The sequence below is a fragment of the Triticum dicoccoides genome, chromosome 5B (assembly GCF_002162155.2).
Source record: "Triticum dicoccoides isolate Atlit2015 ecotype Zavitan chromosome 5B, WEW_v2.0, whole genome shotgun sequence".
Taxonomy (NCBI): domain Eukaryota; kingdom Viridiplantae; phylum Streptophyta; class Magnoliopsida; order Poales; family Poaceae; genus Triticum; species Triticum dicoccoides.
Genome location: NC_041389.1, coordinates 614286994 through 614309938, shown reverse-complemented (window position 1 = coordinate 614309938; position 22945 = coordinate 614286994). Strand labels below are relative to the sequence as shown.

The following is a 22945-nucleotide window of genomic DNA, read 5'->3' as shown; positions in this document are numbered from 1 at the left end:
TCTGTCCCGGTTCGTGTTAGAACCGGGACTAAAGGGGGGAGGCATTAGTAACGACCCTTTAGTCCCGGTTCAAGAACCGGGACTAAAGGCCCTTACGAACCGGGACTGATGCCCCCTTTTCTACTAATGGCATATCGAGAGTAATCATATGAATATGCATTGAAATTGTTTCTAGAGACATGAATATAATGATTCGAGGAAGTACGCATGTACTCCTTCTGTCGAAGGTTTGACAGATATCCATTCATGGAAATTTCAGTGCCAATCTGCGAGTGATAATCATTTCCTCGAAGAGAATTACTCTGCATATTCAAGTTAGCAGTGATAGATAAATTTTCAATGATCCACTTCTTCACCCAGATTTGGTTCTTGGGTGAACCAGACCTGTAGTTAGTCCCAGCATACCGAGCGAAAACCTTACCATTCTATTGTTTGAAGAATATGTAGTTTGTGTCATCAAACTCGTTAAAAACAACAGAAATGGAAGTCTCATAACTAGATGGAATTGCGAGTTTGAGAGTTTTACTTTTAGCAAGAACCCAACTCGTTCAAGGATATTGCTCGGGAGTCCAATAGGTTCCATCAACATTGAGTTTTTCTCTCAAAACCCAATCCTTCCTTTGAGGGGGTTTTGTGTAGTATTGACTTCTTGAGCACATCACAAAGAGTTTGATGCCCTTTGAGGCTCTTTAGCATTCCTGTCTAGAGATAGCAAAAAATTCCTTGAAAGAGGGGTTAGAAATATCATTCGTAATCGTTGCAATATTCTCGATGTCAGCATTAGATGTTTCAGCATGGCTGAGTTCTAGGCATTTTAAGCAAGGAGGCGCAAAATCATCAGGAAGACATTTGGATTGCTCGGCGAAGAGAGAAGCTTTTTCTTTTGTAAGCATGTTATGAGACTCTTTCAGTGACTCGATTTCTTGATTCCTGTTAAGGAGTTCATCTGATAAACTCTCGTAGTCATCTATAAGGGAATCATATCGGTTGGAAAGATCATCAATAGTTGAAGAAAAAGCATCATGCTCTTCGATCAACATTTGATTCTTCTCCATCTCTTCGACCAGTAATCCTTCGGTTTTCCTAAGATTTTTCTCAAGTTGTTCAAGCTCATCTTGATGAGATTTTGCAATCTTAACCAGTTTAGCATAGGCAATATATTCAGGAGAATATTCGTTCATAGATTTCTGGTGTTTTGCTAATACTTGATCCTTATAGGTCTTTGCCATGAGACAGAATGCGTTTGGTTCATGATCACTTGAAGCATCGTCATCAATGTCTGATTCGAGTGATTTGTCTGATGATTCATAGGCTACGAAAGAATTTCTTCTTCTTATCTTTCTGTGAAGCTTGTCATCTTCTGATTCTGATTTGGATGTCTCATCATCAGATTATATTTTCATTTTAGCACATACTCTATTCAGCTGTGATATTTTCTTCAAGTTAAATTTGATGGTTGCTCTGGTTTGTACGTCAATGACTGGTGTCGTCGAAGAGGATGATGAAGATTCATTATTCTTTGAGAGCTTAGTGTGATGATCCATTCGGGTGAATCCATTTCCGTGAAGGTACATCCATCTGTTGCTTGGTTTTCTATCCCAGCAAGGAGAGTCTGCTATGAGGTGACCGAATTGTTTGCACTTGGAGCACTTCATTTCTTTCGGACGTAATTTTCTCGAAGATTCAGGAAAATCAAGTTCGTCATCATTTGTGAGACACAGATTCTATCTCCTGAGATCACTTAGCCTTTCAGTGAGCATTTCTAGTTCTCTTGTGATATTGTGTTGATTCTTGACATCCTCTTCTTGTGAACTGTCATAGTGTGAAAGAATTTCCCCTTCACTTTCCGAAGAAGATTCTTGATCTCCATTTTCAAGTTCCACTTTTCTTCATGAATAGACAATAGTGTCATGACCTCGATGTAGTGAAGTTCTTCAAAGTCTGGTATTTGCTTGATTTCAGTTACTATTAGATCAAATGTTGCATCAAGAGCACTCAGTAGCCTATTGACCACATCTTTATCGGTGATATCTCTTACTCCACGTTGATGAAGTCTTTTAACAATATTGGTCAACCGAACAGTGAGTTCCATAGCACTTTCCTTATGAAGACTTCTGAAACCAGCAAACATTGCACGAAGCATTTGAGTGTGAGGATCTGTTCTGGAAATGAATTCTTCATGAGCATTTTTTATAGCATCCCAAAGTTGCTTTGCAGTGTCAAGCTTTTGGAACAGAATGAAAATGTCCTTCGAGATACTTTCGCAGATGATATCCTTTGCTTGTTCATTCAACTGCAACATAGCTTTGTCAACAGAATTTGGAGCATCAGGGTGCTGAATGGTATATCCATTTTCCACAATCTACCACAGTTCTATGTTGATGTCTTGAAGTCTGATTCTCATTCTCTCTTTCCAGTAGATATAGTCATTTCCATCGAAGATAGGAAATCTTTCAAAGTGTGGGGATCTACCTGCATACAACATACTCAAAACTCCAATGTTGTTAGACCTTTAATAAACAGAGACAGGGAGTACCTACTCTCATACCAATTGTTAGGACCAAGAGTATATCGACCAGAGGGGGTGAATGGGAGACTCAAAAATTCTTGCGAATGTTTTGAACTGATCCCAAACACAACAGCATAAATAAGGTTCGGTAGAAAAGAACTTAATCAAGCACACTAGAGAGGAACATATTTAACAAAGAAGGAAGCAATAATAGTCTGAGCATCTGATATCATAGGTTTGACAATAATGATGGTTATGCAATATGCGAACAGATGCAGTGGCATGGATGAAAACAGGATAAGAACTACGAAAGAAAAGCACACAAAAAGGGGAGACTGGGTGAATGAAATTGAAGCAGAGAAAGCACACGAGTCTAAAAGGATAAGTACAACAAGTAGATTATACGACTGGGGCGTCTAAACAGAATGATGAGAATGCAACAAGATGTGCAACGAACTATAACATACGAGATGGACGGAGAGGACAGAAAAGAATGATATGCAACATACAATGATTGATCAGATAATCTATCATCACAGAGCACGAAAAATAAACTGCTGAAGATAAGCAGTAAAGTAGAATGAACCAGTGGTGCACGATGGCGACAGATGGATTTGGTGGACCAGTTCTCCCTTCTGCCAAAGGACTACGTCTGGTTGGAGGGGTTGTGATTTAACACAGAAGATAAACTCTCTTCGCCCTATCTCCTTCAACTCGGGTCTGATCTGAGTCCAGTTGATTTCACTCGTGGTAGATACTTGTTGGCGATCTCCAAACCTCGATAGACCTCTTCGCGAACCACAATGACTCTTGGTTGTTGAAGATCTTTCTCGGTGAGGATAACAACTCTTCAACACTCGAGCCGACACCTATCCGTCTAGAGAGTGCGTAGCTCTCAAGAGTAATAGGTACAAGAACTCTAACTCAAAACTATTGTGATGCTCAACCACTGTCTAAGTTTTGGGCTCTTGATTTTTCTCTCGATGGACCTTAAACTCAAATCACTTGGAGTGGGGATTCTCAATCAATCTTCTCAGAAATCTTAAGTGGAGCAGCCAATGGGTAACGTTGGAGTGGGGTGGCTATTTATAGCCGCAGCCTTCCCTGAAGGAAAAATACCAAATGGTCGAACGACATGAGTCCAACGGTCAGAAATTGAGTGCAATGGTAACATTCCTTGTGGGGCAAGTAATGCTAACTCCTTAGTTCGAAAGATATATCCTGTAGCACGAGGAACAACGTCCACTGTTGGCAGGTAACCTTTCGAAAGATAAAGAGATTTCTCTCAGTCTTGCATAGGTTTAGGGCTAAGCATCACAACGGATCTAAGCTTCGAGAACCTATACCCATCTTAATAGTACGGAGGTCCTATAACTCAAATGAATGAAAGAATAACAACGAAATGAATACTACGTCTTCACTTTGTCTTCGACTTCCATTCGCTGCATCCAATCTTCTTCGTACTGAACCACCGAACTGGTTGCTTCACATCAACAATAAACTTTTAGAGGGGTTAGCTCCTTCACAACAATATTCTCGCCTACATGTCTTCAGTAGATGTAGCTCAATCTTCTCTGCAACACAGATATTCTTCGATGAAGTTCCTCGAACATGGCATCGGAGACAACATTCTCTTCGGTTCTGCATGGACGATTTCTCTCTGTGTGCACTAGCAAACAAATCAGTCCATGCATGTTTCTGTCAACAATCTCGAAAACACGGGAGGGCAGATATTGCACCAACAACTATATATACCCCTCCACCCCCACTTTCTCTATGAGAGGGCCATCAGAATGAAACTACACTTCCACCTTTCATTTTCTAAGAGAGAACCACCTACTCATGTGTTGAGATCAAGGCATTTCAATCCAACCATTTGAACCTTGATTTCTACCCTCCCCAAGTTGCTTTCCACTCCAATCCTTCTCCTGCCCAAGTCAAATATGTGATAAAGTGATTGAGTGTTGAGGAGACTAACTTTTAAAGCACAAGAGCAAGGAGTTCATCATCAACAACAACATCTATTACCTTTTGGTCAATGGTGTCTCCTAGATTTGTTAGGTGTCACTTGGGAGCCTCCAAGATCTTGTCGAGTTGAACCAAGGAGTTTGTAAGGGCGAGGAGATCAGCTACTTCGTGAAGATCTACCCCGAGTCCGGCTAGTCCTTCGTGGATGTAAGCCATGGTGGAATGGACAAGGTTGCTTCTTCGTGGACCCTTCATGGGTGGAGCCCTCCGTGGACTCGTGCAACTGTTATCCTTCGTGGGTGGAGCCCTCCATGGACTCTTGTAACCGTTACCTTTCGCGGTTTGAAGTCTCCATCAACGTGGACGTACGATAGCACCACCTATCGGAACCACACCAAAAATCACCGTGTCTTCATTGCGTTTAATTTCTTCAATCCAGCCTTTATGTTCATATGCAAAGTCTTTACTTTCTGCTGCATAACTCTTAGACTTGCATGTGTAGCGTGTTGCTTGACTTCGTAGAATTGCTAAAACTTGCCTACAACTAAATTGGGAAAATGATAAGTTTTTATTTGGTCAAGTAGTCTAATCAACCCCTCCCCTCTAGACATACTTTCGATCCTACAATCTTCTTGTCCGAGGGCGTACGCCCTCCTCTCTCGTACTCCGGGGGAAACCCTTGTTTCAGGTTCCTAGAGTGGATGATGGCGGCGCACTGGTGTCGCGGTCCTTCTTGGAGGCATCATTCTGGAGTGATCTTGGCCTAGGAGCCATCGGCTTGGGTGGTGTGCGACCTCAGGGCTAGTGCGGAGCGGTGATCCTGATGTCGTCATCGTGGAAGGGTGTCGGCATTGGTCACTTGGGTGGCAGTGTTGTTGGCCAGCCTAGTGTGCGACCTCGAGGCTCGTGTGGATGTCGGAGCTCCAGCTTCAGATAATGTCGTTGCGTGTCGGCTCCGGTTGCTTGGGTGACGAAGCAGGCGGCTCACCTAGTACGCAGCCTCGGGGTCGGAGTGTGTGTTGTTTTCGTCTGTAGGTCGGAGCGGCGACTCCAGAGATGGTTGTATGGTGTTGGCTATGCTTGCTAGGACGACAAAGAAGGCGTCTTTCCTAGTGTGCAACCTTAGGGTCGGTGTGGATGTCGGAGCGACGGCTTTGGATTTGGTTGTAGGGTGTCAACTCCAAGTTGCTCGGGTGACGGAACCGATGGCTCGCCTGGTGCGCGACCTTGGGGTCGGCGTGGATGTCGGAGCGGCGTCTTTGGATTTGGTTGTAGGGTTTCAGCTCCAAGTTGCTCGGGTGACAGAACCGGCAGCTCGCCTGGTGCGCGGCCTTGGGGTCGGCGTGGATGTCGAAGCGGCGCCTTTGGATTTGGTTGTAGGGTTTCAGCTCGGAGTTGCTTGGGTGACGGAACCGACAGCTCGCCTAGTGCGCGGCCTTGGGGTTGGCGTTGGATGTCGGAGCGGCGTCTTCGGATTTGGGTGTAGGGTTTCACCTCGGGGTTGCTTGGGTGAAGGAACCTGTGGCTCGCCTGGTGCTCGGCCTTGGGGTCGACGTGTTTGATGTTTGTGTCTGTGAGTCGGAGCAAAGGCTCCGGAGTGGGTTGTCCTGTATAGGGTTTTCGCCCTGCTTTCTATAATCAACTGGGCTCTGATTTTCGCCCGGTTTGCACAACTCTTTTTTCCTTCATGAATGCATGAATGCTGCAATTTTGAAAGAAAAAAAAACGGTGTGTTCGCCGTATCAAGTGTTTGTTAGCAAAGATCCATCGTGTAAGTGTAACGTATGCTGGCAGCAGCGCCGTCCTGTTACTTAGCCCGACAAGGACTAAGACGGGTCTGTTTGACAGGGCGAAACCCACATGACGGGCATTCTTAGCCGCCCCCCTCTCCTAATAAAACATACGGCTCCCACCACCACCAGAGACAAGATGGACAACTTCCATTGGCCGCACACACCACCACACGGGCCCTAATCTAATCCGCAAGCGCATTATACAACCCGAAAGCCAATTATTCGGCTTAGACGACCGCGAGCAGCTTTTGTTGGGCGCCCCAGATCGGGCACCCCACCGCACCCCACTGTTGGTGCATGCAATGCAAAACCCTCTCGACCAAGATCCTGCTGGACAGGCATGGCGGCGTGTCATGTCGCTGTCGGAGCCTCATCGTCGTCGGACGGGCGGACGGCATCAGGGGCTGCTCATTATGGAGGTTCGCACAGTGCTAGCCTTTTCCTTTCTATGGTTGGACAGCCTCGCAGGCGGGTGGGGTACCGGCTGATTGAATGAGGCCGTGCATTGCGCTGTGCTACCTCGTGGTGGTAAAACTGAATGAATCCTTGAAATGAAACTGGGAATCGATTGAGTGAGCGAGTGAATGGATTGAGTGAATCGCGTGCTGACACGAAGCGGGCCGGCGACGGCGAGCACTGTGGAGGAAGTTTGGCCCCTTCCCGTTGGATGGATGTCGCAGGAAGGGCCTGTCCGAGCGGGATACTGTAGGAACCATTAACTGGAGATTGGCGATGGCAGGGGATGTCCGGGGGCCGGACGGTATGTATGTATGTACGTCACCATCAATTTTCCTACCAACTCGTATGTGGACCGGTCCTCGACATCAATTTCAACCAACTTCTCCACGGCGCAGAGAGAGACTGGAGGCTGGACGGCCAGAGAAGCCCTGCTCTTCTTGCCGCCAGCGTCCACAACTCGGTGAGCGTGCGCACGACAGACCCATGCTACTGCTACACAGAGAAGAGAACGTTCGTAACATTTTCGTAGCCTTCGTCCAACGGGCTAAAACAGCACAACGCAGCGTGAGAGAGAAAGAGAGAGAGCAGCGCGATGCACATCCCGCGAACAAATTTCATCTGGTACGACACAGGTACAATGGGCTAGCACTCCTAGTAAAAAATAGACGGCAATCTGAATAGCTAGCTAGCTACTCCATAATCTAGCTAGCCAAGCTAGCAGCAATGACACATCCAAACCAGAGGCAGAGCCAGAGGCCATGAATGGCTCTCAGAGGCGCCCAGCATCAGAGGAGGAAGGGCCGGTGCCAGTGCCGCTGGCCCCTACACACATCATTTATCAGTTGCCAACACGTACGCGTACGGTGTGACGCACGAGCATCCTGTGACTCGAGTGAAGTGCTGGTTCTCAGTCGGTCAGAAGCACTTCTTGTGGACGATGGACGGGCCCGTCTCGTCGTAGTCGCCCTTGGTCACGTGCTGGTTCTGGGGGAAGACCACCTTGGCCAGGATCGCGCCGCCCAGCCACGCCGAGTGCCGCGCCAGGTCCTCCGGCATGTACTCCGGGGCCTGGACGGAGGAACGCAGGTTGAGGCCGGGTTAGTAACTGGGAATGCCGCGCCGCAGTTTAGGGAGATGACGGAGGGGGTTTACCTTCACAAGAGTCGGGCGGATCGCGGAAGCTGACAGATTCGCTTCTCTCTGAAACCTGTCCTCGAAACCTTCGAGAAAAGTGAGCAAAAAAAAAGGGTTAGTTATCCGCTATGAACTTCGGTTATGATCAACATGAGCATAAGCAAGGAAGCAATGAAAATAAAAATGAAGCCTGCAAGTAATGATTATCTGAACTGCTGAAATACAATACCTGCTTGTTGATGTCGGTAAGGCATCCTAAGGCGAGAACCCACTGCCTTGAAGCCTAAGCGACGACACGACTAATCGCCTAACGAGGGGAAAATTAGAAGGCGCTGCCTAGGCGCCCTGCCGCCTAAGCATCCAAGGCAGGACACCTTAGAGCATGGTTAATAGCATAGCCAACTGTTGGCTATATGATGTTGCCATGTCATATAGTCACTCATACAACAAGGTTAGCTATAAGGCTGGCTATAAGAGTACTTCTCTCTATCTCTTTCTTCACATTTATTGCATTTGCCTAGGAGGACGCATATAGTTAGGCTCTTGCATGAGAGCCCACTCCAATTTTTTTCATGTCCCTCTCCACATGGGCAAAAATGCCATGGATGCGGGCTATAATCCCATTATTGTACTTGCTTTTAAAAACAATGGCTATAACCAGCATTACTAGCCACAGCTCTTCCAAAATGCTCCACCACACGTTTTCAGCATAATGTTGATTGTGTTATCTGCGTATCCACAGGACACTAACAGGAGTACAAGATATTCCTGAGTCCTACATAAGATTCTGATTTCTTTCCAACAACATGAAATCCCCAGGTCCCAATGCCACGGGTACTCAAATGAGAGAACTTCCAAACCGGCTCCGTTTCCTCAGTTCTGGGATATGCATAGAAACAAACTAGACCGTTGCTGCATAGGTCATATGCCACTACCATTCAGACAATCAATCATACAGCGATCGAACTTTAATAATTGTGCCATGCAGAATGTAGTTTTTCTTTTTTAATGATGCCATGTGTCACGGGGAAGCATATATTACCATCCACAAACAGTAAGCCTAGCAGGTTACTAGTAGTATTTATACTTAATATAGGCATGAATTTTCCATGTAGAATATAAGATTGACAAACCCAAGAGTTCCAACAAATAAAAACGCATCTTGCAGAGGATAGCAATAACTAACCAGTCATAGATACAGTGCCACCACATAGCATAGTGTTCTCAAGCAGTTGCTTTTGGTACTCCGATGCGACGTCTGAAACACTAGTAATTAGCTGGTGGACAATACCATAATCTTCCAAGCCCAAGATACTTGGTTGAAACAAAGCTTCACCAACTATATAGCGCTCTTTTTCAATTGTTATAACCTGGAGGAAAAAAAGTGTTTAGAGAAAAATGTTCTATACACTCAGGTGATAAATAGACACCAAAGAATCTGACCAATCTAAGGATGTACAGATAATTTGCACACCAAGTGCTCTCTATACATGTAAAGGAACAGGTGGATGTGAGCATTTACACCAAAACAGTGTAATGTAAGTAATAACGAACCTGTCCATCTGGAAGAGTGTGAGTTTCTGGCTGGCATGTACTCGCTATAGCTTCAAAGGCTAACTGATCTTCTGTGCAGCATGCATACTGCTCTTTCAGCCTCTCAACATCAGAAATGTCAATGTTTACTGATGGGTTGGACTTCTTTAGTTCTTGCGCAAATAGGTTTGTCAAGTCAGTTCCTCCAATCTCAAATCTCTTTGACGCTACGTGCTGAACAGCACCTTCACAAACTGGAGCAATATCTGGTAACACAGAGAGAAACCATCAATACACTTCAAGCTCTGACTGCGACAATGCTTGTCAAAACACAGAAAAAGGGCACTTATCAAAATTTATCCCGTTTAATTTAGTAAGCACACACTGGACAGCCAATGACTGGTCTCAATATATCTGTACACTGGCTGACTTGGTATTGCTGTATCGTGCTGCAGAATTTAGTTAGCTGGCTTGGTTTTAATGTATCATGCTGCAGAATCTAGTTAACTGAACTATACTAGTCCAACTGAAATATTTATGTTCTGACTGTAACAAAGGGGTAGCCAAGTACCCTAACTTATTAACATATCCAAAAATAGTAAAAAAATATAAATAAAAAAAGCTCCTGGGGAAAAAGCCACCAAAATGCAAATCGTGAACTAATACAAATACAAAGCAGTTGTGAAGCACAGTTACGACTTACATCTGAACTACTGAACAAATAAACTATAAATGGAATATTTGTTCATGGATTCAGACTGCTAGTATTCCTTCACAAGCCCATGAACAATGCCTACTGATTTCTTGTGTTAACTGTACAGATAACTTGGATTATAAAGTTAACACAAAATATATATTTACTGATGACAAAGCACACACAAAAAATGTTACATTTCCTGCACACCTTGTGCCCAAGAGGGAGGAACCCTATTTGGGTTAAAAGTACAGAAGAAGATGAACAAACAGTTCAAGAAAACAAGGATTTCTTTTTAAAAATAAAGCTGCAGAGAGAAATGATCTTCAGATGAAGGAAATGTGACAATGTGACACAATATGTACAAATGACACACACCAGAACACAAGACTGAAACTTTTGAAATACAAATCATGGTGTGTGAACTAAATTACTGACTGAAGAGGGTCAACATAAGCACATTGCAATACCATTTAGAAGAATCTCTGCCATCCCTGTATGATGTTCTTGCAATGTGCTTACAGACCATCAATCAGTGGGTGACAATTGTGTTGCACAAATTTTGAGCTCAAAAGGGAATGCATATTTTCCCTGCAAGCCTTCGATATGTGCTGATTTTCACCAAGGTTATTCTAGAGTGAGTAAATAGAAGATACTGAAAGAAGTATTAAACGTAAAATTACCAGACCAAGGAAACATAGTCAATAGCTTCAGAAATATCATATCATACACATATTACACAAAGGCCACATATGAAATCAACAGAGCCAAAATTCAAGTTCAAATACAACTAGATTTAGTAATATTACCTATTTTCCCATGTCCAATGTCAACCGTACAACCCGAAATGCGACCAACAGCATAAAGGGACAATACAGCCTGTTCAGAGTCATAAAACCCTGATACATTGAATTTTTCGAACATAAGTTGCACTAATTGCTCCCGGAGAGCCTGCAGAGAGCATGACAGAATTGGAGAATTAGAACCAAATGCAAGACCAAAACGATTGGTAAAAGAAATGCTTTAGCTGCACTAAAACATGGATAATGTCAAATTGAAAAGGCTTAGCAAACAAGCAAGAGAGAGATTGTTTTGCAGATTAAGAATCATGAAAACTTATTTAAGTGGCATTGCAAAGGCTTTCGAAAAAGCATATACATTTCTATCTCTTACTAAACTAACCATTTGAGAGTATTCCCTTTTAATAGCAGAAGCAGAACTGGTAAAGACTTCCACAACTAACTGGATTGTATAGCACAGTACAACAACCAAAAGCTGGTCCTTAAAAATGTATGAAACCCGTAAGAGCGAAATCGAAACAAATCCACGGCCTTAATGATCGAGAAAAAAGGGGTATGTATTATTATGGCCTGAGTCCTTTTTCTTTTTCACCTTATATTATCATAGCGAGAAATGGTGCGTGCTAGCCTTCAGACTATACTAGAAGTGGTACATCATGCAATATCTGCCACTTTTAGAATTTCATTCAATTCCAATGATATCAATATATGGAAAGCACTGGACCAGGAAGACTACTGTGCTCTATATGTATAACATGTTCAAACTCTAGGCTAGGGGGCATAGTTGCAAGATTCGCAATTCGCTCGGTTTGCATTCGCAATTCGGCATCTCGTACAAATCGGATGCGATAGGATTATACATCTATGATTCGCAAATCAGATATTGGGTTCGCGAATTCATTGTTTCCAGTTCACAACATGAAAGTATATAGTATATACTCCCTTCGTCCCAAAATAAGTGTCTCAAACTTTTGTACTAGCTTTAGTACAAAGTTGAGACACTTATTTTGGGACGGAGGGAGTATATAATAAAATAATAAATATTTCGTCTAGTAAACACATGGCTTTTCCCTAGGGGGAGTAAACACATAGCTATTAGCCATAGAATATCCCCATCTCCGATTTGTAAAAAGGATAAAACAATGAGATTTTTAGACGTGTTGGGCCAAAGCAGCCCAACTAACCCACGACTCAACCCTAACTATGCACATCGACCTGTAGCTAGCTACTGCCTCACACTCTATTGCGGCGCCATGGCCTAGCCGCCATTGCGGACTCATGGCACGGCATGCCTGGCGGCTGCAGCCATCTCTCGTTCCTCCTCCACCTCTTCTCCGAAGATTACTCTCCCATCCACCCCCGACTCCGTCCAGCTTCCTCAGCAAAGAGCCAAGGACCACCCGCCGCCGCTGCTCGTGACCAACGATTCCTTCACCTCCTCGGCGGCGGCCTCCTGTCTATCCGCTGCGTACTCCTTGCGTGTGTCAATGCACGGTGGGGCACAGTGTGGAGTGATGCGAGAGGACAACTACAGCCAAGGGCACGGTGAGATGGGCTCTATTTTCGTTTTGGGTTCGCCTCAGTTCGACGAATCGGAACTCGGACCGATCAGAACGAATTCGAACCCCGATCTGGGACGGTCGATCAGGATCGGGGTTTGACGCCTACTGTAGCGAATCTGGTAACTATGCTAGGGGGTGTCCGGTTTGATGCCTAACCATGCCACGCCTAACTCTAGTCATGAAAAAGTAGTTTAGGTATGAGTTCGCTTCATTGCCACAAATCAGAATGTGACTTACACTTACTACCCTTTTCTTAGCCTCCTGGTGCACTTGTTAAAGGCTAACTTTACTAAACTTGCGGTGGCCATTTTTTCAACTTTTTATGGCAAGGTTGGCCACGAGCATAACATACAGTAGAATTATAACACACATCAAATCAAAAGACCCATAGCTAGAATTATGTGGTAAGATTCGAAAATTAACCAAAACCGCACAAAGATTTGAATTAAAAATCACAAACTGGATATGTGGCTCACAGTAACCATAGAAATCTTTGGAGTCCATCATCTACACTCACATAAGAGAAAACTAACCATACCAAAATTGTGTAGTGTGTGTAATCCACTACACAAACACACTACCAAATAACAAAAGGACTTGACACATAATCGACACATAATCAAGTAAATCAGTTGAGAGATAGCATAAGGAGAATTATAGAATAGGATAATCAGTGAGAGCTTAATGTGGTTCTAAACCCAAACCTTTCCATCAAGTCAACATGAACTAAACTGTTTGATGATGGGGCATTGGGCAGAAAACACACGTGAAACCACTGGAGGATGTAGCAAATGATTTTAATATATCGAGGTTGTAACAGGGAAGGTTTTTTAGGCGATCATTAAAAAATGGACTTTGTGGCTAGCGCAAGCTGCTTTGTTTATACTGTATAATTTCTTCTTTTCACTATGTGCATCCCATAGTAACTTGTCAGAAGAAGTGGACTTACGCAATAGCTCAGTGGTTAAATGTGGAGTATTTTCGTTGGAATGTGTACTATATGGACGTATAATCCAGAGCAATTGAGCCCATCCACAAGGAATAACTAATGTCATTTAGGCTGGTGGCAATGCAGAATCACATAAGCCAACATGAAGATTAGGTTGGTGTGTCAACAATCACATAACTCGGACATAATCAATCCTGCAACCTAGTAAAATCGAACCCTGAACTCAGACATAATTTCCAGCAAGCCTATTAGGCACCACCACATTTAAAGGAGCCTGAAGTGAAGCAGGGAGGGCGGTGGCACTGACCTTGGGCGTGAAGAGCGGCTCGGTGAAGAGGATCTGGCCCTCGTCCCCCATCTCCCAGCCGATGTTCCTGTAGAGGACGTAGGTGAGCAGGTCCTCCATGGCGTCCCAGTCCTTGACGAAGCCGCGCACCACCGGCTGCACCACCTCCTCCACCACCGCCGCCGCGCCGTCGGCCACCTCGCTCTCCTCCACCTCCGTCTTCATCTTCGAGGGCATCACCTGACCACACGCACGCACGCATCGAACAGGGGGGTCCCGCGAAATCTCGAGCGAATCGACGGGGAGCGGGGGAGATCTGGCGACTCACCAGCCCGGGGGCCTGGTCGGGCAGCGCGATGCCGGCCTTCAGCAGCTTGGACCCCGCGTCGACGACCACCGCCTCCATGGCCGGCGGCGGGTGCAGGCGGGGTGCTCCGACTCCGCGGCGGCGATGCGGGCGCTAGGGTTTGGGCCGAGGGGAGGGCCGCGCCGAGGATTTTTGAAAATTTTGGGCCTCGCGGGAAAGGGATGGAGAGGTTTTGGAGGATTTAGCGGACGAGAGGGGAGGAGGAAGAATCTCTCGCGGCAGAGGAGATCTTGCTGCGGCCGCCGCGGACGAGAGGCCGGTTACGTATTGCTGAAGTACGCTTTTGGACAATGAAAGTGTAATTCATTTTACGCTTTCCGTCGTTTAATGTGGGTCCGTGAGGCACACGCGGTTCGCGCCATCCGGCCGTCGCTGCCAGCATGGCCCCACCGTGGCCCGCCCCGCGCCTGCTCCTCCTCCGCCGCCACGCCGCCGCGCGCGCCGTCTCCGGCCGGGCCTACCCGCCGCCCTCCGCCCCCGCCTCGAGCCCGGAGGCCTTCCACGCGCACCTCGCGTCGCTCGCGGCGCACTCCCGCGCGGGCCACCCGGCCACGCTCCCGTCGCTCCTCGCCGCGCTCGCCCGCGCCCGCGCCGCGCGGCTGCCGCTCCTCCCGGCCACCCGCGCGCTCGCGGCCTCCGCGCTCCTCCGCCACGGCCGCCTCCCCGACGCGCTCGCGCACTTCAGCCTCCTCCCGGACTCCGCCGCGCCGCCCGCGCCGCTCGGCAACTCCCTGCTCGCCGCGCTCGCGTCGTCCGGGTCACTCGATGCCGCGCGCAAGGTGTTCGGCAGAATGCTGGCCGGCGCCGCCGAGCTGGACACCGTCGGCTTCGGGGTGTTTGCGAAGAGTGTGGGCAGGAGGGACGGGCTGGACGAGGTCCTGCGGCTGGTGGACGCGGTGCACCATCGGGAGGGCTTGATCAACAAGTCTGTTGTCGCGGCGATGGTTGTCGACGGTCTGTGTCGGGAGCGGAGGATAGAGGATGCTTGGCGGGCTTTGGAGGATATGAGGTTACGTGGATGGAAGCCGGATTTTGTAGCATACAGGATTGTGTCTGAGGGATTCAGGTTAGCAGAAAGGGCAGAGGAGGAAGGGAGGATCTTGAAGCAGAAGAGGAAGCTCGGTGTTGCACCAAGGAAGGTGGACTACAGAGAGGTTCTGCTTGCGTTGGTGTCTGAAAGGCAGATTTCTGACGCGAAGGAGATGGCGGAAGCGATTGTATTAGGCGATTTCCCAATTGATGACGATGTGTTGAATCTGTTGGTTTGTTCGGTGTCAGAGATTGATGCTGATGCTGCAATTATGTTCTGCAAGTTCATGATAGGGAAGGAGAGATTTCCAAGTATACAGATGCTCGTACAACTTTGTGAGGGCCTTTGCAAGAATGGCAAGGGCGATGAGATGTGGGACATGTTTAGAGTGCTTTTGGATAAGGGCTATTGCACGAGCGAGAGGGAGTATCATTTGGTGGTGTCATTCTTGGGCAAGGCAGGGAAGGTCAGAGAGGCATATGATGTGATAAAGGAGATAAAAAGGAAGAAGCTTGATCCTGGCATTTCATCATACAATTCTCTCATGGTAACACTCTGCAGAAATGACCTCCTTAGGCCTGCTAAGAAGTTGTGGGATGAGATGTTCACCAGTGGGTGTAGTCCAAATCTGCAGACCTACAATATACTTATAATAAAATTTGCAGACATTGGTGAAAGTGAACAACTCCAACAGCTGTTTGATCACATGGTCCAGAAAGGAGTGGCACCAGATAGTACAACATACACATCTGTCATTACTATGTTGTGTCAAGAAAACAAATATGAACAGGCCGAGGAGATCTTTAACAAATCTGTAGCGCAGGATCCTAAACTAGCTAGTTCAGTGTTAACTGTGTTTATCATTGCACTCTGTAAACAAGGTATTCCTGTCCTCGTTATCAGGTATTATTGCTGCTTTATTTTTTCTGTTCTCTCCTTGTAAATGTAATCCTTGGAATTTTTTTCAGGTGGCTTCAAAACAGCATTGGGTGTTATGTCAAGTCTTCCATCCAATATTGAGAGCTCGAATTCACATGTTATTCTGTTGAAGTGCCTAACAGATGTTGAGGAAATTGAAATGGCTTCTGAACACATAAAGTGGATAAGACGCTACTGCAGCTCTGCTTTTCAGAATATAATGAATGAACTCATGGCTTCTCTTTCCACTTCTGCTAGCCTTCAAAATGTCAGGAAATTGGTCTGTTATTTACATTCTCAGGGGCTTGTTAATGAAGTTGGCCCATGGATGAAGTTGATAGAAGATGATTATGCTTGAGTCACAGGTTCAATGGTCATATCATATGATACCACTTTTCCATTTTGCCAAGAATGCCCAAAGTGTCTTGAGACTATTGGAGGTCAGGCTTCAGTGCATTGCTTCACAAAGCGAGATTGATACTTCCCTCTGATGCATCGAGTTCTCAGAATTACCAATGAGAAAATGACCGAGATTTCTGTAAAGATCTGGTTTGTGCTGATCTATTCTGAGCAATCCTGAGGTATCATTTCTTTCGCATCACCATTTACTGTAGATCGTTAGTCTTTGTATTCTTATGATTATGTGACTTCTGTAATTTTGTGCGTTTTCGCACACAAATATCATCAAGACTAAGAGTCTAGTTGTCATTTGTGCACCATATTATATGGAAATTATTCACCTCAGCGACAATTTCTTCTGCTTGCAGGTTTTGGGCCACTGTTCTATTTTGCTCCTACTGCAAGATAAATCTGGTGTTTATTGGTCTTGTGCTTGGCTGGTATAATGTGGCGATGGTTCGGGATTACATTGAGCGAGCAGATTGAAATGTACCTTCTTCCAAGGAAGCAGTTCATTATGATGGTGTTCTGCCACTACAGTGGGTATGCCAATGACGGTGATGGTGATGGTGGATCAGAATGTTGGTGGCTAGTGGATTCTGAAAATGACCAGGTTCATTGTGTTATAGAAGGTCAGGCAATTCTTGTCCATCTCATCTCCTGCTCCTCATAGACTGCTAAAAGTTCTCCGAGGGATGCATCAGTGCAATGATCGTGTCTTGGTGGCATTTTCACGATGGCATCCTACATTGCATCTAAGGTCCCAGTTGCGGATGCAGCTCGATTTATGTCTTGAAAACAAGGGCGTATACTGCACTCCATTTTTGGAACCGCGCATCGAGTTTCTGTGGTTTGGCCAGATATTCTCTGATTAAGAGTGTTTTGTCAACATTTTAGATGCCTCAATAGATTGTCCATAGATGCTCCGAGGTGTGGTCCTGGATTCGACCCCATCTGTTACTCAAGCATGTTGTATACTTGTGTCGTCTTCATTGACTGAAGCACCTGTTAAAACCATTGTCGAAAAAACATATGCATAGTTCCGTAGAGCGATCAGATAATGAGAAGGCAGGGTCCATAATTGCAATTCCTACTTTCCCACTACCCTTCTGGCATTGCAAATGGCTAAAGCTGAACATATCAGATGCTCAGACCATGAACATCAGAAAATAGCAGTCATGTGTATAACCACAAGAGGAAGCGCATGAAGGAAACACGATTCATGTGACCTGCGGCATATCCTTTGTTTGTACAGGTGTAACTACCATCAGTTTCAGATGAACACACACAGGGTTGTCTAACATTGTACTGCGGAGACGATATGCAATAAAAATGGCAGTGTATATACCCAAAGTCTAGTATTCCAGAAAGAAACAGTGAATTTTCATGTATCGTGCATCTTCAGCGCAGTGGCGATCAGGAGGTAAGTAGGAAAGAAGTGGCAGAGACAACTAGGCAATTGCAACTGAGCTCCTCAACATCCTGTCCTAGCTAGTCTGAACTTGGAAGCTGCGCTTGAGCATCCAGGTCTTCCATTGTTGGAAATTTCACACCGAGGAGTTCCGCAAATGGAATCATGGATTCGGTCAAGGGAGTGGCGTCCCACCTGATGAGGTAGAAGTGTCTGCAGCATCAGACGAGCTCGTACCATCGACGGCGGACCCTGGGGATGTGCAACATGTGTGGTTGCACAGGAAAAAAAAATCCGTGGACACCGGCTGCAAAGCCCATCCTGTGCGTACCCTAGCCAAAATTTGTCCAGGTGTCCCCTGCTTACATCCAACGTCCGTCGCTCCTTCCGATCCCTTCCCTGCTTCCCTCGGCTCAGAAACGCTAGCTCGGCTCCAAACGCGTACGATCCCGGCTCCCTCGGCTCCGCTCAACTGCAAAAACTAGACGCAATCCGTGGACATTGGCAAGTTTTAGTTTCTTAATTTCTTTTTTTATGACATGTCAAAATTTACTTTAAACGTAGAAGAAAGAGTAGTTAAAACATATCATGGTAACTTCAGTGAAAACAACCATAGTAATTTATGTGCAATAGACATAGCAACTTTTAACCAAAAAAGTCATCAAAATATATCAATATGAGATCTAGTTTCGAAAATCTCGTCGCGGCAGATTTAGGTGAAACTGGTTTTTCAATCGGATTTTTCATTTAAGAGATAAAACATTTTAAAATCTAAAACCCCAAAAGATTTCTGCTGGCATCATCAGTTTCATCATTTGTGCATGCATGCGGTGACGTGGCACGATGTGTGACGATGAGAGCATTCGTTCCCGGGGTCCTTGTGCCACAAGTTTGGCAGATATCGGCGTCCAACAAATAATAGTCCATGGTGGTGCGAATGAAGAAACAAGACCCTCGCGGTCGCATGGAACACCGTCTTTTGCTCTGGAGTCCTTCTAACGCCTCTTGGTGATTAATTTCTTCTCTATTTTCCTTCCTTTTCTTTCTCCCACGTGATATCTTCCCTTTTTAACCCAATTCCCATGGAAAATATATTAAATAAATGATTTGTTAAATTCTTTACATTTATTAGTCATTAGTGCCAATATCATAGCGAATATCTCTTTTTAGTGAAATATGTCGGTTTTAAATAGTTGGTTGCGAGATTTTATGGGTTTCACCTTTAGCCTACCCCAACTTGTTTGGGACTAAAGGCTTTGTTGTTGTTGTTGTATCTCGGTTTTAAACAAGGTTGAAATGAGTGTAAAAATATCACTCATAGCGGCGTTGTCGAAGGAGCTGCGGGGGAGGTATGTGGGTGCAGACTGCTGGCGAGGGCACCAGAACTGGGCGTCGGCGGAAACAGGGTGGGGCGGCCGGGGGCTTGCTGTCGATGGGAGGAAGAGAATGACCTATGTGCCACCGACTGACGGGCCAGGGGGAGGAGTAGACGGACGTCGCACATGTCCGCCTCGTATCCGTGCCGACGCAAATAAGACTCAAATTTGAGCCAGAAGTGGATCGCATGGCGGACGACAAGCGGACACGGGTCTGTTTGGATCGGCGCATTGGGCCTACTTTTGTGTCCGTTTTCACATAAACGGACACGCGCGGACAAACGGTGGCATGTTGGAGTTGCTCACAACTTTGAAATGGACCTCCAAAATATCCCTCCTGGAAGGGAACCGGATCCTCTAACATCCTCAAGGGATGTCACGTATGCTACAGTAACCATAACATCCCTCCTTCACATCCATATGGTTAAGCCTAAAATAATTATAATTAATTTGCAAATTACAAATCTACTGTATACATTTATAAAAATTACATACAAATAAAATTATGATGCAATAAAATTATTTTTTGATTTATTCTTGTACATGCTACAGTAAATCCGTACAGTGCTTGCCACAGTAACCCTGACATCCCTTCTTTGTTTTACACATTCATTTCACTATAGCTTCGTGACATCCCTTGAGGATGTTAGGCCAACTCCACCGCGCGACCCCATCCTGTCCACGCGCGTTCATTTGGGGTAAAACGGACGAACCGAGTGGCCCAGCGCGCGGGAGCAAACGGACTTTTGCCAGTTTTGTGTCCGCTTTCGACCCATCCCCGACCCAAGTTTGCGCCGATTTTGGGGTTAAACGGACAACGCGCGGACAGGCGGGACGCGCGCGCTTGTCCGCCCCTGGCCCGCCTGTCGGTGACACAAAGCAAAACCCCACCGCGCCCCCTTTGGCGCCATTCCCCCCCAAACCCTCCCACGTCCCGCCGTCCCCCTCCCTCCCCCGTCCATGGCCGATGCCCAGCCGAACTCCGGCGGCCTGGCCGTCGACCCGCCCAGAATGGCCAAGAAGAAGAAGGCCAAGGCGCCAAGGAAGCCGCGGTCGGAGTGCGCGCCGGAGGAGATCGCCAAGTTGGACGCGATGGAGGCCGCGCGGCGCAAGGCCGAGGTCGAGGAGAAGGAGGCCATCATCAACAAAGCGCACGCCCTCCTCATGCTTGGCATTTGTCGTCCGGCCGGTTTCTCTGCAGCGTCCGTCGGTCCGGCGAGCACAGGCTCGTCGGTCGCCCGGCCTCCGCACTGCCAGTCGGCGACGTCGTGGACCACGCCTATGTCGCCCGGCTTACCCCCGCCAAGGCACGACGGCTAGACCCGTTTCTCGGGGTCGCCGGAGCGTGATCGCGCCGTCCACCCCGCGCCCGCCGGGCCGTCATCGACCTCAACGTCACCCCTGGATCCAGCAACGGCGGCCGACCATCTGTCGAGATGCAAAGAAAGCAAGCACGATCGCCGTTTATGGGCACCATGCTGTCCCCCCACGTCTTGTTCGACGGAATGCCAACACCAATGCCACCGGTCGATGACCCCTACTATGACCAGTTCATGGAGGATGTGATCTACGAGGGTGGGCATGTCCCTGCCTACGATACCGAGGAGATCCAAAGTCAGGATGGCCGCGCCCAATTCGTTGCCGATGAAGAGGCCGACGACCGTGCTGAATACGACCATGATGACTCGTGGCATGAAGACGATGCCATCTATGTCGAAGGTGATGGTGATGAAGAAGAAGGCAATGACATTGATATTAGTGGCGAGCCATTGTTTATCGACGAGCTCACCCAAAGAGCGGAAGCACAAAAGAGGAGGAAGAGCATTTGCACGGGTTCATATACACAAGAGGACAAGTTGATTTGCCAATGTTGGATGGAGATTAGCCAAGATCCGAGGACGGGCGCATAACAAAAGGGCCTTGTTTTTTGGACGAGAGTCCACAAAACTTTCCATGAAAGGAAGATGTTTGAGCCCTACCAAATCACAAGTAACCGTGGCATCACCTCGATTCAAAAGAGGTGGTTGTTCATCCAACAAGAGTGCAACAAGTATTGCGCCGTATTTGAGAGCGTTGAAGCACGGTCCGTGAGTGGTCTCGGCGTTGGGGACATGGTATGCTCTCCTCATCCTAGTCCTTTCCTTGCTACAGTCATGAGACTTCGGCCTTGTATATGTTTGCATGTCCAATTCTTGTTGATCTTGTGGTGTAGGCATTTCAATCTTTGGAAGCATTCAAGGCCCGACACAGTGACAAGCCATTCACTCTTACGCATTGTTGGACGATCATCAACAATTTCCCTAAGTTCAAGGATCAATACCGTGAACTTCAAAGGAGAAGAGGCAAGAAGACGACCAAGTTCGCCGGAGGTGGAGATGGCGAGGCATTGAAGAGGCCGAGAGGCAAGACCAACTTCAAGGTGGACGACATACGTGATGCCTTATCCATGGTCTTGCATGAGACGTTACATGGCATGATGTCTCAAAAGGATGTGAGGGACGATAAGAAGCAGCAAAGCAAGGACGAGCAAATGAAGTAATACCTAGAGCTTCAAAGGGAGAAGCTTGAGATGGAGGAGGCGGCCAAGAGAGGGAATATTAACATGGAGGAGGCGGCCCGACAAAGGCAACTCGACATGGAGGAGGCAGCCCGGCAGAGGAGGCTGCCAACGTCAAGGCCAGGCAGAGGCAGCTCGACATCGAGGCCACCAATGCCGCAACCAAAGCGAAGGAGGTGGCCCTTGCGATCATGAGCGTGGACTTGACCAAGATGAGCGAGAAGACGAGGAACTGGTTCGAGGCCAGGCAGAAGTAGATGTTCGACGCCGACGGCCTGAACTAGGTCGTCCGATCGGCCGTGGCCGTTCTTTTTTGGAGGCTGGCATGGGTGCCGCCCGATGGGCCGTTGACTGTGTGCCGGCGACAAACTGATTCATTTTGAAGGCTGGCTGTGTTGCCGGCCGCTGGTTGTGTTGCCGGCGAATAAAACTATTCATTTTGGAGGCCGGCTGTGTTGCCGGCGAGGACGTATAGGCCGCTGGCTTAGTTTCCTGCATGAACTAGGGCCGTTGGCGTGAACTAGGCCGCTGGTATTTGAAACGTTGTTGTTTGAAAATGAAGGCGGACAGGATGGGGTCAAAGAATGCGGTCGTGCGCTGGGCGCATGGCCACCGCATCCCAGGACAGGTCCGGACACGATCCCATCGCTCTATCCAAACGGATAGAATCCGGGCAAAATGGACGTCCCTTTGGGGTCGCGCGGTGGAGCTGGCCTTAGAGCATCTCTAGTGGATCATCTATATGGACGTGTATAGCAAATATACACGATGCGAGCTGAAAAACTGCTCCCAGCGGCTCGTGTAAAAGGGCGTGTAAACATCCACGCCCAGGCAACGACGGTACGAGGCGTGGAAATAAACACGAGCAAGCCACGCTCGTGAGCTCGCGAAAAGCAGACTGCTGCTTCGTCCCGCGCCCGCCCGGAGGAAGGATCGGAGGAGCTCGCCCCCAGGTCGCCGTGGCGTTTCTTCTCCGGCCGCCGCCCAAGGTAACAACTTCTTCCTCTCCGGCCAAGCTCATGAGCGGGAGGGCGGGGACGGGAGGCCGCACGCCCTGCAGCTAGATCTGCCGGCGGCGGGAGGTCGGCCGCGTGGGGAGGCCGAGCGGGCGGCGGAGTTCCTGATGCGGGCGGCGGAGTGGGGGATGCGGGCAACACTAGCTGCGGGATGCGGGCGGCGGGGTGCGGGATGCGGCCGGCG

General features: G+C 47.4%; 2 protein-coding genes across 2 annotated transcripts; one reads left to right on the top strand and one right to left on the bottom strand.

The window, feature by feature from the left end:
- Nucleotides 1–7310: 7310 nt before the first annotated feature.
- On the bottom strand, nucleotides 7311–14093 carry LOC119312067 (actin-related protein 7). The gene is made up of 7 exons (XM_037587792.1): nucleotides 14016–14093; nucleotides 13709–13927; nucleotides 10900–11041; nucleotides 9418–9662; nucleotides 9050–9233; nucleotides 7882–7949; nucleotides 7311–7797 (listed from the first exon to the last, which is right to left on the bottom strand). The coding sequence occupies exons 1-7, from the start codon at nucleotides 14091–14093 to the stop codon at nucleotides 7645–7647; spliced, it is 1089 nt and encodes a 362-aa protein (XP_037443689.1). The 3' UTR covers nucleotides 7311–7644.
- Nucleotides 14094–14434: 341 nt separating this feature from the next.
- LOC119310275 (pentatricopeptide repeat-containing protein At5g14080-like) lies at nucleotides 14435–17494 on the top strand. Its single transcript, XM_037586076.1, has 3 exons — nucleotides 14435–15965; nucleotides 16053–16583; nucleotides 16770–17494. Exons 1-2 carry the CDS (start codon nucleotides 14435–14437, stop codon nucleotides 16358–16360), a joined length of 1839 nt encoding a protein of 612 aa, XP_037441973.1. The 3' UTR covers nucleotides 16361–16583; nucleotides 16770–17494.
- Nucleotides 17495–22945: the final 5451 nt, after the last annotated feature.